Here is a 17,195-nt window from a genome sequence, read left to right as displayed (position 1 = left end):
CAGGTTGGCACTTGGGGCCGGCACCCTTAGTCAGAACTCCAGGCTGGTAGAGTGTGGGCCTGCTTTTTTATTTCTCTTCACCCTGTTTTAGCTTCTCCTGTTTCAATTTCAGATCTATTTGCCTCCCACCGCCTCAGCTATTCAGGCACGTTAACCTACATGGGATCCCGGTCCGGAAACACCTCGATTTTAAAGTTCTCATCTTTGTTTTCAACTCCCTCCATGGTCTCGCCCCTCCCTATCTCTGTAACCTCCTCCAGCCCTACAACCCTCCGAGATCTCTGCTCTCCTCCAATTCTTGCCCATCTCCAGTTTGAATCGCTGCACCATTGGTGGCCGTGCCGTCAGCTGCCTAGGCCCTAAGCTCTGGAATTCCCTCCCGAAATGGTCTGCCTCTATACCCCTCTCTCCTATTTTAAGACGCTCCTTAAAACCTACCTCTTTGACCAAGATTTTGGTCACCTGTCCTAATATCTCCTTGCGTGGCTCAGTGTCAAATTTTGTTTGATAATCGCTCCTGTGAGAAGCGCGACTTGGGACGTTTTATTACGTTAAAGGCGCTACATAATGCAAGTTGGTGTTTCTCTCATTTCAGTCAAGCCTCCTCCCATCATCTAATGTAAAGATAGTCTCAACCTTCTTACTGCCATTGCTTATTCTTTGAAGCAGATCAGATAATTGCTCTTTTTCTCCCTGCTGCTGCGTTATGACTATTTAAATGCGTGTTCATTTTTCCAGTTCTTACACCTCAAATGGCAACTTATTTGTCTTTGCCACAGGTCTCGACCGCATTTCTCTCGCAATTTCTAATTTGGTTTCAGATCTCCAGCGTGTTTGTTTTTTTTATTTCTACCATATGCCATCGCTGGGCAGATTGAGGCTTTGTACAACACTGAAGCTACCGAGTGGATAGAGGCCCTTAAGCTTTCTCGAAGATTCACAAACCTACCAGGTTTCTAGCTTTCTTTGCTCCTGCTTTCCTCAGTTATAGATTGGACAAAGGCTGAACAGAGTTCACAGCCAATATAGTGGGGAGCTTACTGGTCAATATAACAGGCAGACTTTAATATTAATGACTTGATCTATTCTGCATTAAAGATAATACGCATTCTATCTGCAAACTATCCAAATCTGTTTATATCTGTTGCAGTGATTTAGTTTTATTCAGTACCTTGTGACCCTGTTACTTTGACAGTCATTCTCTTGCACACTGTATCTTATACTGTGGTGTGGTTTCTGCCTTTTCGGTATTTGTAAAGTTGTAACACTAGACATCAACTACTTGTTTATCTTTGACCCAATCAACTGCATATAAACGGATTGCAGCCTACAGCAAAATCTATTTTAAAATTTGGGAGGCACTGCAGTTTTAACATTTCCCTGACATGCAGTTTCCAACACTATTCTTTCATAAAGTATTAAAGCTCCATAATTACCGTGCACGTTAGAGGAGACGACCTTTCTCCCAAGTGGGAGGGGAGAACATCTGGAAAGTATCTCATTACCAGTGGAACAAACATCTGGAAAGTATCTCATTACCAGTGGAATAGAATTTACTAAGTGCATGTGTCCTTTAGGGAATCTTCAATTTCTTTTTCTTGGGTTACGAGCATCAGGCAAGCATTGTGTGTCAATTCACTATTAGAATGCTGGTCTCAGTTTTCATTTGAGAAATTTGCTTGTCAGCAGTGAAAAATACTCAGTTCACTAGAAAAACTGATGTTAACCCACAGTAAGCCCTGATGCATAACTAATGTACAGGGAAAGCCATTATTAAAGTCACATACTGTCAGAGTGGAGATAAATGGCAGAATATCAAGGTAATTTCCTAGAAATTCAGTATTCTCTCTACTCTTGCAGTGTTCTATAACTGTGCAGATTTTATTTACAATGGTGACAAGTTAAAAATAAATAAACCAGGCATTAGTGTATATAAGTAATGGTATGACCAACAAGTGATGTGATGAGTTGATGCTGTGTACTCAAAGGACAAGTTCCATTCAGGCCTTTTTAGATTAAAAATTACACCAACGTAACACTGATATTACTGTAGATTTCAAATATTCTGTATATAATAGAAATATGGATGTCTGGTTTGATGCTTTTAATTGGATTTCTACACTTAACTGAAATGCAGCTTCTTGAGTTTTGCATATGGTGCTGTTTAAAATCGGTGATGAGCGGTGTTAGAGTCCACTGAATTATATTGCAATTCTTTGATTAAACTGGTAGATAAGTGTAATTCATTTAATATAATTTACAAACATTTTCAGAAGGCATTTAATAAAGTTCCACGTGGGGCTTTTTCAGAAGATTAAAGCTCATAGGGCGAATTAGAATTACTGCAAGTGTGCAAAGAAAGGTTTTAGGTCATAAGTCCCATTAAACGAGGGGTTTAATTACATGAGTCTGTTTAACATACTAGTGCTCTCCCTTTCCCAGGGCACTTGTGGAGTGGAGGAAATTACCAGCTGGTCACACAATCAACATTCAAACATTTGGTTCCCTTTAATTCAAACTAATTTTAAACAGCATCAGCAAGCACAACGAAGCATGGGCTGACTGTAAGACCTGATTAAAAGTAGAGTGCTGTTGAGGACAAGAAACATTAATGCAGCATATAAAGCACTTAATTTCAAGCTAAAAATATTTTCACAGGGCTACCTGTATAAATATCACAAAAACATGAATCAGTTCCACATTGTCTAACTGGATTGGAACGTAGCTTAGTGATAGAATGACATTAAATGAAATAGTTGGGGGCAGTAATTAGTGAAACTCCACAGGCGATTGTTCTGGATTCATGTTGCTTTAACTATTCATGCACAACATGGAGATGGATCCTTGTGTGAAATCTGATGACAACAAGCTATGTGGCCTGGTGTGGGTAATAGAGGAGGAGTAATAGGATTCTTATGGATCTCGACTAAATAAATGCATGGGTTAGGACATAGCTGATGGATTTTAATCTGGACAAATGTTACGATGTGCATATTGGAAGGCAAATGCAAAACACGGGTATGTTTATACGTGATATCCATTAGTAAAGATCACAAAGTTCAGATAAGGGAGGCCATCTAGCTCACCCTTCCATGGAAACCCATGATCCTACAGTGGTTAAGGAAAAGGATTTGGCTGCAATTATTAGCTATTCCCTTAGGTAATTGAATGTGAAGCTACCAAGATTGAAATCAAAGTTATTACTAAGTAAAAACAAATAATTCTAAGCTTGTGCAGTGGTTATGGTACTGGACTAGCATTCCGGGTGTTGAGTTAAAAATCCCACCATGGCATATGTGAAAGCAAATCCAATTTAATTTACCAGCATCTGTTTTTAAAGGGCCCATATTACCCTTGACTACCCATTTTCTTCTAATATAATTGTAAAATCATTTTGTGTTAATCTTGATATCCCTCGCAAGCTTCTTTTTGGAACCAGGCACATGGTGGAGGCAGGTAGCTGGGAGTTGACCTCATGTTTATGAGTAATATCACTGTTGGCCAGCAGATAGGTTAGGGAGAAGAGCAGAAGATGATAGATATTTGCAGGACTTTAAAGGCAATGGTGTAAGGAAGAGAAGTTAAGCCATTGATGGAGATATGCTGGCGGCTTTTGGATAGGTAGGAATAGAACCATTGAGAGCAGTCCTTTGGAGCTGGTACAGATACAGAGGACCAAATACTCAATGGAGTGCAATGGTTCCTGAGCTGAGGAGCCACAGAAAAGTCCTATCAAGGAAAGCAACCAAGAGAAGTAATACAGGAAGTAAATTTGGGCAGATATCGGGAATTTCACTCTATTCACTTTTGGGGATATGCAAGGAGAAACTTTGCAAAACATTTCCGAGGAGATTAAATGAGTTGAGCATAGAATGTAATAACCCAGACCATATATGGTCTTTGGAATGAATGAAATGGTTGTGCTGAAAGACCTTTTCGCATTGAACACTTTATGTTTCATGTTTCATGCTCCATGTTCCATGTTCCAAATCAGGAGTATCAGCATTGATTTTTCTTCTTTTTCTACATAAGCATTTTTTATTTCCTTTCCAAATTATATATCATCTTCAATTCAACTGACCTGCCCTCCCTGCTGCTGAGGGGTAGATGGAATACTCCCAGGCCATTACCAATGAACTCTCTGGCTGGCTACCAGGAGGCACTGTGGATTACTCAAGACTCACTCTATCCTCTTTGATTTCCTTGCATCAGCAGACACTATACCCTCCTCGAGGTCAGGAACTTAGTGAACAGGATTGAACTTAAGGCCATCTCTGCTCCACGACACTGAGCATATCACTACTCTTAACTCTCAGTACCACCTGATTTGAAACTACATTTTAAAAAATTAAACACTTTTAATGTACTATGTACTGCTCTACATCTCCTAAGATCACCATCGTTCTTACATTTTTGTTACACAAGTTTAGAAATGAATCAGACAGCCCACAAAAATGCACACATATCGCTTGCGCACATACACAAAGCACATCTACACACAGGTCCTGCGTACTACGTGTGCACAGAAGTGGGCGAAATATTTGCTTCTAGGAAGGTGTTTCACAAATTCTGGTTATGAACCCATTTCATAGTTGTAGGGCTGTCAACATATTATGATATAAAAATTGCCATACGAAGGAACAAAAACATAAAAATTGTATCCGGACAAGGAAGCCGATGAAAAGTTTCTATTCCAATAAAATTAATTATTAAATGGATACGTTACTAAACTTATGTTCCATGTACCAAAGCTTAGTCAAGCATGGTTTCTTAATAAAAATGAGTCATAATTCAATAGCACCTCTGCTTAGTGATTAGAGACCTTATGCCCTAGTTTATAGAAGCAGCTAGAAATAGAATAGCTCTAGTCTACAAAGTACAAAGCAATAAGATGTTAAAATTGGAAAGAGGACAGGTGTGTCAGAATTCCCATGCATCTTTGCACATATTCAGTAAAAGCAGATTAACTGAAGGCTATCGACCATTCCTACAATCTATCCCGATTCTTAACCTTGAATTATCATTTGACTTATGTTGACTAAAAACACTACAGGACAGCTTTGTGGCCATGGGATTCAACAGAAAGATTTTAAGTGTCCTTTGTAGGAGAAAAGGGTCATTAAGGATGTGTCCTTGCCTAAAAGAGGCAATTTACTAACAAGGAGCTGGGAAAGAAGCAAACTCAATACATGACCACCTTGAATGATCACTTGTACTTTGTTAAATTCAACTTACTTTAAATATCATATTAATCTGGTGCTCAAAGGCAGGTGTTATCACATTTGTTGGAGAACCCATCACTTTTTACAGACTGACCCAGCATTAGGACTAATGGATGCAACTGTAGAGAACCTGAGTTAAGAGATTCAAGCGGGCATCTCTGCACGGTTTCTGATCAAGAGCCGAGTCAGAGATGGTATCCACAGGAGCATCAAAGGCACTGAATGGAATAGCCTTCACCAGTGCCTCTGTAGTATTGGGAGCTGAGCCTGGGGCAGTCTCCGCACAATAGTCTGTAACAGGAGATACATGCTCCATACAAGTGTCTGTGATGCTAGGAGTCAAATCTGGTGCAGTCTCCAATTGTAAGGTCAGAAGCTGAATTGGGGCATGGGTAAAGGTTTGTTTGCAGACGTGCATCTGGCTGCAAAAAAACTGCTTTGGCTCAAAAGGCCAAGTCTCTTAAGCTATTTAAATTTTAAACTATCTAATACTTTATTAAAGCCCAAAGGATAGACTTGCCTTCTGTTGCTAATGCAATCTGTACCGTGAATTTAAAGATAGGTAATGAACCTGTTCACATTTGGGCCTAAAAGCCAATCAATGGTTCACACAACAGCCATCCAAGTGGATAGATTGTCACTTTTTTTGTTTTTGTTTAGATCATTAGAGCCTGGTCCGCTCCCTCTTTCCCTGACCAAAGAGAGGGACTCACCACATGTTGAGCACTTTGACGCAGCTACAAAGAGTTTAAAGAGAAAAGACAACAGATTAATCCAAGGAGAAAGCCCCGGCGTTAGGCTCATCATGCACATGACTCATGACTTTGGGGGGGAAGGAAGGGAAGAGCTGCAGGACAAGAGGGCTGCAGAGGAGAGCGAGGGTTAAGTTGCCCGGGTGGAATATGAGGGAAGCAAAGAGCGAGACAAGGAAAAGAAGCACAGGAGAAGCAAAAGATTTAACTAAACAAAATCCCTGGACACAGAAAAGCAGCCAATTAAAATACAGAAGCTGTTCAAGTGACAAGCTGTTCGTAAACTAGGAAACGTCAAATGTCGTCCAAGCCTTGAGAATGAATAGAACCAGTCACATGAGCAGATCACACTGGCATTAATGGCAGAGGCCATTGTTGATTAAAGAGCTGCACTCTTGATTTGGCCTGTCTAACCCTTCAGGCATTTTGCTCAAATGCTTTAATCACTGCAGCTACTTTGAGTGAGAACCTAAACTAAAATGAGGTTTTTCAATTTTCAATTTCTTCATTGTACATCAGTGATTATTCCCACAGGATGATAAATGAAATGTTCCTTATTAACTGGTAATTATATTTTTCACAGACTAATAAAAAAAATTGAAAGATTCAAAAAAAAGTTTTTAGCAGCAAATTTTATACCATCTTAAAAAGGAGATTTAGTCCATTGAATCATTTGATATTCAGGTCCCGTATCTGATCTTTTTTTAAAAAAAATTGTGCTCATCGCCTTCCTCTTCCCTCAGCATTGACAAGGCTGCTATTTTGAATGAGGAGGCCAAGCAGCTTGGCTACCCCAGGATGCGTTTGGTCCAGCACATGACCTTAACCAAGAATGATGCTCAAAAAAAAAATGGATCTTCGTGATAGACATTGCTGCAATTCAATTACAAAGACCTTTTTAGTCATTTTAACTGCTTAGAGCTCCTTTAGCCAGAGATCACCAAACACTGATCGGAAACCCCTTTATACGCTCACAGAACCTGGACTGAGTTCACTATATTTCAATTGGCTGTTTCAGAACTGTAACTACTTTTGCCGAAGCATAAAATGGCAGCCCTCTCCTGCACTTTGCTATTGTCTCTCTCCCTTTTTACTTTACTGCAGTATTTTATTGATGCGGTAAGTATGCACTGTTCCTGGACCAATGCAACATTCATTGGTCAAACTCTTAACATATGTTCCGATAGCAGGGTGGGGGAGATGGGAAAGAGGGATTCGGGGAGGTCTAGAACAAACCAGCTTAAAATGTAAATAGTAAAGGGCAAACATGATCTGACAGTTAGCTGTTAAGGATTAACTGCAGTGGAAAGGTCAACTGCAGTGTAGACAATGTAAACCCCTTCAAGGAAGGGGTACGTCGAGATTGTTCCAATTCCACTGGCATGAAAGCATATCAGGAGAAAATGATGGAAATGCAGGAATCATTAACCCTTTCACTGGCACACACCAATATTTACATATTAACAAGTCCTCTGTGCCAATGCACAATGATAGGCAATAATGGAATAACAGGCGAAAACAAATCTTTTTACTGCATGCATGGGACACCAACAAACTTAATCTTGTAGATCACTGCAGAGATTAACTTGATTTAACCACTTTTTTTTTTAAACTCCCAGACTATTCCATTTTGCTTATGTTGGTAAAATGCATGGTTTTCAAAAGCTCAATTTTTAATTGTTTTTTTTAAAAAAACAGTAGCTGGATTCAGCCAACTGTGGAATAACGGCCCCAATTATCATGGAGACATTTCACCATCCAGATCCCCACTTTGTCAGACAGACATTCTTGCGTGCTAATCATTCATCAGCGCACAAGATCAGCTGTCTTTGATTCTTTGAGCTACTACGGTTAATGCTTACAAGCCAGATATTCTTGATGAAAATTAGCCTTTAAAAACAAAAGCCTGGAGGTGAAAGACTCTTTTCTCTGTACTGATGAAGAATACTGCAAGTTGTGTGTTAAGGTGCCAGAACCATTCATCATTGTAATCCCTGCTCAGTCTGTGTTATTGAGTTATCCATAGCCTTTATCAACAATGCTGCTCCAAACAGAGCAAGCACCCAACACTAGTTTAAAATCATTCAAATAAGAACTCACAATAAGGAAAAGCACCAATATTAACCAAATGAGACAGTGAAAGGGTTAAAAGGATTATGGGAAACTGCTGTTCCATCCAGGTGGATTAGTCTGCCGTGCATGCAGTAATCAGCCAGATACATTTCAACCAAGGTTAATGCTCCACACTTTCAGAATCCATCATCAAAACATGCATCACCAATAAATGACTACGGTTGCCAGCTTAAAGAGGGGCCAGTGTTGGTCTTGGAAAATAAATGGAAAAGGATCTCATTTCAGCCAACTTAATGGTACCAAGATATGTAATAGTGTGCAGAGCTATTGGGTGATATTAATATGGTTTTTCTTGCTAACTCATTTTGGGATTGGAGACAACATATGTAAGTATGGCAGAGTAATGCTGAGATTAATGGAGTTTTCCCATTGTTTTGTTGAATTGTCATGGGGCAGATCCCAGTATTGGTTTGCCGGTCAAGAAGTCATACTGATGCACTTCTACCAGGGAGCAAGTGCACAGTTGCCCTTTTATTCAACTGAAATGCTTCTTCATTAGCTTCTTTCGTAGCCAAGACATAGAGGGGTAGGGGAAAGAGAATTGTAAAACTTGAGTTTAGAAAAATGACCAATTAAAATTTTCTTCCTCAATTTTTGAATTTCATGAGCTGAACGGAACAGAAAATTTATACCCGCTTGTAAAAAAATAAATAAATTGAAATACACTGTTGACTCTGAATTCCATTGGGACCTTTTGTAGAATATTATAAAGTTGAACATGTGTACACTAATACTGCAACAAAAGGATAATGAATAGTGTAAGATGGAGCATTCACCAGGTACGAGGGTGCACAATATATCATAGGGCACATACTTGGTATCTTCTGTAACCTCCACCTCCGGCTGGGCTGCGATTGGTGCACTGGAGTGCGCCGTTGTTGGGTCATCGACGTTGAGCTCGCCATTGGTTGAGCTGACCACCTGTCAAGATGGATGGGAATGAGAACTTTACACTGGTAGAGATCACACCGCTTACAGGGAGAGTGTCAACAATAGTGGGATCTATTCTAAGGATTGTTACTTCATCTCTTTCTTCCCAACCTTTCCTCCTTCCCCCACCCCCTCCCTACTCCCCAAGACAATACACATAATTATAGAGTCATGAAAGTATAAACTGTCAATGCGGGAACCCAGTCACAGTGGGATTGCCAATATTCAGACAGAGGAACTGCAGAAAATGAATTAAGATAACGTGTCTAAAATGAACAAAACAGCCAGACTCCAGTTGCAGAACGGAGCTGCTTCTAAAAGCAGATCTCACACATCTGCAGTTTTGTCACGGTGGCGAAATTGTTCTGATTCACACTGTGGGCGTTTCACCAGTGGAAGGGAGAAATCAGCAGCAAAAGTACATGGCCACTGTGTCATTCCGAGTTTCTCGACCTCTTGCGCCCCTCCTGTACTGATTAAAAAAAAAACTGGGGAAATAATTTGTTAAAAATTCCAATAGTTTTAGAGAAACTGCATATATGCCACTGTACACATATAGTTGTTACATTTATTTAAAATCCCAATTTGGGAGGGGTCATGCTGCCAATACATACTCCAATAGCTGCCTCAATTCCAGAAGTGGGAGGGCTTGAGGTAGTTTTTTTTTGGCTGCACTAAGTTTGCTTTCACCATTACAGTGGCAGGAAAGCAATGTCACAATTGGGGCTACTATTGTCTTTTGGAAATCCGCCACCTACTTCATTTATAGTGGCAATAGATAGCCAATTGTCCGCAGATTTGGTGCTGGATTGCTAGTACTTGTTCATTTACACACAAGGATGATCTTAATATGCCAAACAATGCACCACTACTGGGGTTATATTCTGGTACATGCTATATATGTCCTTCAGGTGTCAACTGTGGCTCAGTGGGTCGCATTTTCGCCTGAGTCAGAAGGTTGTGGTTTCAAATCCCACTCCAGGGAACAGCAGATAATCCAGGCTGATACTTCAATACAGCACTGAGGCAGTGCTGCACTGTTGGGAGGTGCCATCTACCCTCTCAGGTGGACATAAGAGATCGCATAGCACTATTTCGAAGAACAGCTCTCTGTGCCCTGGTCAATATTTATCCCTCAACCAACATCACAGATTATCTGGACATCACATTGCTGTTTGTGGGATCTTGCTGTGCGCAAACTGGCTACTGCATTTCCTACATTACAACAATGACTACACTTCAAAAAGTACTTAATTGGCTGTAAAGCACTTTGGGACATCCTGAAGTAGTGAAAGATGCTAAATAAATGCTAGTTAGTTCTTCTGAATATATACTATACTGAAAGGACTTCCTGAGGGATTTCCACTCAAGTTTCTTATTGTTACATTAAGACGGAGCTGATAAAAGAAAAATCTCCTAAAGCAGATGAAGTAGGTCTCAAGAGGGAATCTCCTGCAAGGAAAAAAATATATAAAACATTTGGCATTATGGGGAAATTCTTAGTATTGAATTTAGCTTAATCCCCAATCCTATTTTAAGGTGGCCACCAGCATGCATGATATCTTTCTCTGTTTTATAGGGAATGCTGACCCAGACATAGACAGCTTTATGGACACTTTCAATGCTGCTCCTTGGTCTGTAGTTATGCTAATTGTTTATTAGTCCCTGTACCCCTGCAAAAGATAAAGAAGTTGACCTAGTGAACTCATACAGGCACACTTATGGTCAACAAGGTGTTCAAGGACAAAGCGCATGAAATCCCATGATTACTGTCAATCCTGCTCCGATCAGCCAACAGTAGGGGCACCTGTAAAGTGTTGGGGGGGGGGAAGCACCTGTACACTTAAGCAGGGCAATGCCCTGAAGAGGAGCCTGAATAATAGAATGCAGCAAGATCAGGAATGCCCATTTTCCCACTGGGCCATGGTAGAAACGATTTGCAAATAAATCAACCGTATGGGAACTAAAAACTCATCACATCTACTTATTGGTCACACCTCTGTAGAAAGGCACAATGACAGACTCTATTCAAAGAGATCTCCATACAGCAGTGCATTTGTCTTGTACGCTAATAGATGACCCTCTTTAGCAGGGGTGTCAGCCGTGGCTTGGTTGGTAGCACTCTCGCCTTGGAGTCCGAATGTTGTGGGTTCATGCCCCAGTCCAGAGACTTAAGCACATAATCCAGGCTGACACTACAGTGCAGCACTGTAGTAGACCCTATCTTTCAGATGAGACCTTAAACCGAGGTCCTGTCTGCCCCCTCAAGAGGATGTAAAAGATCCCATAACAATCTTTCGAGGAAGAGCAAGGGAGTCTCCCTACAGTCTTGGCCAATATTTATCCCTCAACCAACATCACTAAAAAAGATTTTCTGGTCATTTCATTGCTGTTTGCTGTACGCAAATTGGTTATAAAGCGTTTTGGGACGTCCTGAGGTTGTGAAAGGCTCTATATAAATGCAAGTCTTTCCTTCTTTTTTTCGGCTGTACACAATTATAGTCTGTAGCTGGTTCTCAACTGGGCCATTTCTCTTCCCTTCAATATATCTTGAAAAACAGAAGGCTCGTTGAATCTATACTTCGTTCTTAAATTGAATCCCTTGTCGGAAGGTCCAAGGTGTTTTAAAGGTATGTGCACTTTATTTAACATTCATTTTATTAGGAGAGCAGTGCAGTGGTTTGGTGCACCAACAGAAAGCAGTAGACAGGGATGAGGGGGATTTGTGCAAGTGATCAGCAAAGTATTAGGTTCTTGTTAGTATGTTACAAAACATAAAAGGAATGTTCCAGGATAATCTTACCTTCAAGCAGTTACACAAACAGTACTTTCCTGTACTATTTATTTTTAAGGGCATAAGCATGTGTTACCACCTCTCTGTCCTCCCTTTTTTGCCTTTAGTTACCCCTCCCATTGTGTCCCCCTCAGCATCTGAGAGAACTGCTTCCAATGGTACTGTTTGGCCTTCACCCAAGTCAGAAAGTTGTAGGTTCAAGTCCCACTCCAGAAACTGGAGCACATAATCTAGGCTGACCCTCCCCCAGTGCAGTACTTTCAGATGAGACGTTAAACTGAGGCCCCGTCTGCCCTCTCAGGTGGACATAAAAGATCCAATGGCACTATTTCATAGATGAGCAGGGGAGTTCTCCCCGGTATCCTGGCAAATATTTATCCCTCAACCAACATCACTCAAAATTAGATGATCTGGTCATCATCACATGGCTGTTTGTGGGACCTCGCTGTATGCAAATTAGCTGCCGCGTTTCCTACATTACAATAGCAACTACACTTCAAAAAGTACTTCATTGGCTGTGAAGCGCTTTGGGACGTCCTGAGGTCATGAAAGGAGCTACATAAATTCAAGTCTTTCTTTTCTTTTTTCACTTGTCATTCCTGTAAGGCACGGAGAGCAAACTCGACATTTAGAGGAATCAACTTGCCTGCCCTGCAGCTGTAATGTATCATTTCCCTTCAGGTCTCTTTCCGCCCCCCCCCCCCCCCCCTCCCCTCCCCTCCCCTCCAGTGTACACAACCCCTACAGGAAACCTGAAGCAAATCTGGCCCACAAAAGCAGAAGCTTGGGGCAACCCTGCTCTAGGATAGAGGGAGGCACACAGCGCTGTGTATTGGCTTTTAACATGGAACAGCAAATCTCCATCCTGCAATGAATCACACAAGAAGATTTTATACCTGGACTGAGCCCCCGTGTCTGTCAGACGCCAGCTGGGAGGTCAGAAATGAAGGATTTTGCTGCCGATTTGGCTGAATTTCCCATGCTCCTCTGCGATCAGCTGCTCCTGTCTACTCATTGATCACAACAGAAGGGGAAGGGTGACAAATGCGGGCTCCATGCAGCACAGCAGGCCCAAGCAAAGCAGTGAAACAAAAAGTTAGTCATCAGGGATTAGTAAACTAGTTTGCAAAGCACAAATGGTATAGTTATTAGGTATGCCATGAACACAAAGGCTTACCACAGTATATTTTGAAGAAAATGAAAAGGAATCAGTTTTAAAGAAACGTGAACTTTTTCTTAAAAAAAAGTGCCCCAGAGTAGGGCTGGCAGAGTGTAATCATGCTGCGGAACACAAGAGGAATTCTTCACCGCAGCAGAGACCCACAGGGTTGACTTTCCTTGGGGCTACGTAACTGTCAAAAACCCTGGTTACGCGCATACACAGATTCCGAAGTAACGGTGGTGGAACAGGAGAAGTCCAGAGGGAATTCACACAAATGGCTCGATAAGGAAACTGGTGAATTAGTGTACAGTGCCTGGCTCTAGATGGTGGAGGGAGGGGGGCTATGAGCACCAGTACCGTACTGAGCGGTGACTGACTTCCTCAGCTCAATGCCACCCTACTGGGATTCAAGGCCTGAAATTATGCTGGCTCGTCACACTTTCCCACCTCTGTAGTGGTCATTGGCTGAGTGACGCAGTATAGAAAGGGAAGATCAGAAATGGGCAGATCCCCATTCAAGGCAGATAAGAGGGCATAGTAGTCTGAGACGTCATGTCTCCCATCAACAGGTATCCAGATAGAGTCACTAATATCTGAAAAGCTGTGGAGGAGTCTCTGATTTACATTGGCCTGTCTTTCCAGCAGGACAAACTGTACCGTAGGAAAAGACTAGACAGCGAAGGGGATGGGGAAAGAAAAGGCCGACACAAATAAAATGCCTGATGGAATCCAAATGAAATGCATAACTGGGCTTTGTGAAAAGGTCAGGTTGGAGCTGTGCAGTACATGCTCTTGAAACTTTGTGAGCCAAATATATAAAATCGTAATACACAACAGAAAGAACTTCTTGTGACATAAAACTGCTTTGAAATCACCCGTGATCACTAACATACCTAATACTGCACCAGAGCAACTTAAGTGGTTAATCTGTTCAAACATAGCAGCGTTCAACCGTAGCACTTTGTAGTGGTTCAAAAAGCGACTGAAGTTCCATTCGGGATAGTTGGCAAAAAGCGGTTTGCTTTTTGTGGATTTCACCTGCGCCAGGAGGACACGGAGATCTGCCATTCCATCTCTCCACTCACGACGTTAAGGGGTTGTCGACAAACAGCTTGATAAGGAAACTGGTGAATTAGTGTACAGTGCCTGGCTCTAGATGGTGGAGGGAGGGGGGCTATAAGTGCCAGTAGTGTACTGAGCGGTGACTGACTTCCTCAGCTCAATGCCACCCTACTGGGATTCAAGGCCTGAAATTATGCTGGCCCGTCACACTTTCCCACCTCTGTTGTGGTCATTGGCTGAGTGACGCAGTATAGAAAGGGAAGATCAGAAATGGCAGATCCCCATTGAACTGAAGGAAAAAAAAAAAAAAATCGAAAGAAAAATGAAGATATGTCCCAAGCAGTAAAAGGGTTTTATGGGGAATATTTGATATTTAAAAGCATATTTCCACCTCCTTTAAAAGTGGGTCCTGGCACCATTTTATTCAAATGTGTGGGTAACGTGTTTAATCTTTTACTCCACATTTTCAGTAAATTAGGTAAATCCAGCTTCTGAATGGTCATTGCAAGCAGGGGCCAAAGAGGCAACGCAAAATCAGTGCGCTCGACAAATGGCTGAAACAAACCGGACTGCCAGCAATCCTGTTACCGACCTGGTTTCGGAGTGGCTGCTGCTGTGTGGCTTTTTCTCGGTGTACATGGCCCTCCCTGGTTACTCCATGCTCCACGTGACTGCCTCCGACCGGCGTGGGCTGTGGGACAAAAACAAAGGCGTGTTAGGGTCCAACAAAAATAACCAACAATCTAATTTTCTACAACTCGCTTTACTCCCCCACACACGTATCTACTTTAAGCAGCGGACATGATCCAACAGAAGCTTCGTTCAATCTATGTAGTGAAACTGTTTGGGCTCGAATGTGCCACCTCCTCCTCGGTCTCCCCTCCCTGTGAGACGTAGGCTTGCTACATCACTTCTCAAGGATGATGTGGAGATGCCGGTGATGGACTGGGGTTGACAATTGTAAACAATTTTACAACACCAAGTTATAGTCCAGCAATTTTATTTTAAATTCACAAGCTTTCGGAGGCTTCCTCCTTCGTCAGGTGAACGATGTGAAAATGAAAACCTCAATGAAATCGCATTTATAATTCACAGAACAATGCTTGGTGAGTACAGACAGTTTTTTCAACTGCCCGTTGCCAAGGCAATCAGTGTGCAGACAGACAGGTGTTACCTGCCAGGTCTCACAGAATATACAAATCACCAAAAAAAAAACAACAAACAAAAAAAAGAGATAGAGAGGTAGAAACATAGAAAAGACAGCAACTGACCCGTTATATTAAAAACAGATAACATTTGTTCGCTGGTGGGGTAACGTGTAGCGTGACATGAACCCAAGATCCCGGTTGAGGCCGTCCTCATGGGTGCGGAACTTGGCTATCAATTTCTGCTCGACGATTTTGCGTTGTCGTGTGTCTCGAAGGCCGCCTTGGAGTACGCTTACCCGAAGGTCGGTGGATGAATGTCCATGACTGCTGAAGTGTTCCCCGACTGGGAGGGAACCCTCCTGTTTGGCGATTGTTGCGCGGTGTCCGTTCATCCGTTGTCGCAGCGTCTGCATGGTCTCGCCAATGTACCATGCTCTGGGGCATCCTTTCCTGCAACGTATGAGGTAGACAACGTTGGCCGAGTCACAGGAGTAACTCGGCCAACGTTGTCTACCTCATACGTTGCAGGAAAGGATGCCCCAGAGCATGGTACATTGGCGAGACCATGCAGACGCTGCGACAACGGATGAACGGACACCGCGCAACAATCGCCAAACAGGAGGGTTCCCTCCCAGTCGGGGAACACTTCAGCAGTCATGGACATTCATCCACCGACCTTCGGGTAAGCATACTCCAAGGCGGCCTTCGAGACACACGACAACGCAAAATCGTCGAGCAGAAATTGATAGCCAAGTTCCGCACCCATGAGGACGGCCTCAACCGGGATCTTGGGTTCATGTCACGCTACACGTTACCCCACCAGCGAACAAATGTTATCTGTTTTTAATATAACGGGTCAGTTGCTGTCTTTTCTATGTTTCTACCTCTCTATCTCTTTTTTTTTGTTTGTTGTTTTTTTTTTGGTGATTTGTATATTCTGAGAGACCTGGCAGGTAACACCTGTCTGTCTGCACACTGATTGCCTTGGCAACGGGCAGTTGAAAAAACTGTCTGTACTCACCAAGCATTGTTCTGTGAATTATAAATGCGATTTCATTTCGAGGATTTCATTTTCACATCGTTCACCTGACGAAGGAGGAAGCCTCCGAAAGCTTGTGAATTTAAAATAAAATTGCTGGACTATAACTTGGTGTTGTAAAATTGTTTACAATTCTCAAGGATGAGGCAGCAATGAGCTGCACTATTCTCAAGAGCTTCCTAGTTTAATGTTGCTTTGCGTTCCAGAGACAGGAGAAGCATCAACTGCAAAGCAAATTTCTTCCCCCTCCTCTTCCTCAAAGTATCTGGAAGAATGCAGATTGCTGTGAGGTGTTCCACCTAGTGGTTTAATGCAGAACAGGTTAAACTGATTACATAACTGGTAAAAAGTCTCGGGGCATCGACACCTTCAAATCTGCAACACCAGAGATGCAGAGCAAGTACCTGAAAACCTTGAATTCCTCTTTAACTCATTAAACTCAATGAAGAATGTCTTTTTAGGTCACTGTCAGCCAATCCAATAGCAAGAGTGGGATTGTTACATTTTTGTGTCTTTTGTACTCTTTTTACTCTGGATTTTTTAGCTGTCGTACTCCAGATCCCAGCTCCCTAGGCATTTATGAGCGTCTTGCTATTCAGGTAAATGTTTGGTAACCCACCTGGGACAATGAACAGAAAACCATGGTCATTTTTAAACTACTGGAATTCTTATTCCTCCACAAGATCTATCTCCGATCATCATGACAGCACATCAGACCTCATTCCAGTTTGAAACTGTTATGCAAATTTATTAAATCAACAATGAACAAGCAAATTGCATAATGTTTGTTTATGGTAAATATAGATTTGCAGGAGAAATTCTATCACCTGAAAGCGGAAGGTCACAAATCTAAATACTAACCTGTGGCTCTGTGTACTCAGCTTCCCTCCCCGCTGTCGCCTTGCAAGCTGGAGGGGCCAGCCAAAATCTATATCTTTCTAAGGTTAGAGCTT

At 42.0% G+C, this 17,195-nt stretch overlaps 1 protein-coding gene across 4 annotated transcripts in view; it reads right to left on the bottom strand.

Moving 5' to 3' along the window:
* LOC137304706 (casein kinase I) overlaps positions 1-17,195 on the bottom strand; it is a 160,650-nt gene that overhangs the window by 13,449 nt on the left and 130,006 nt on the right. Inside the window, exons 10-13 of one of the 4 annotated variants that reach the window (XM_067973379.1) lie at positions 14,648-14,746; positions 12,728-12,838; positions 8,922-9,028; positions 5,886-5,959 (exon numbers count right to left, since the gene is read on the bottom strand). In XM_067973379.1, coding sequence (XP_067829480.1) covers positions 5,932-5,959; positions 8,922-9,028; positions 12,728-12,838; positions 14,648-14,746 — 345 coding nt within the window. In that variant the 3' untranslated portion in view covers positions 5,886-5,931. Of the gene's footprint in view, positions 1-5,885; positions 5,960-8,921; positions 9,029-12,727; positions 12,839-14,647; positions 14,747-17,195 lie in introns of those variants that run through there. The other 3 variants (XM_067973378.1, XM_067973381.1, XM_067973380.1) reach the window with 3 other exon arrangements.

The sequence above is a fragment of the Heptranchias perlo genome, chromosome 38 (assembly GCF_035084215.1).
Source record: "Heptranchias perlo isolate sHepPer1 chromosome 38, sHepPer1.hap1, whole genome shotgun sequence".
In the NCBI taxonomy this organism is placed as follows: domain Eukaryota; kingdom Metazoa; phylum Chordata; class Chondrichthyes; order Hexanchiformes; family Hexanchidae; genus Heptranchias; species Heptranchias perlo.
This window is presented reverse-complemented; position numbering and strand designations above follow the sequence as displayed.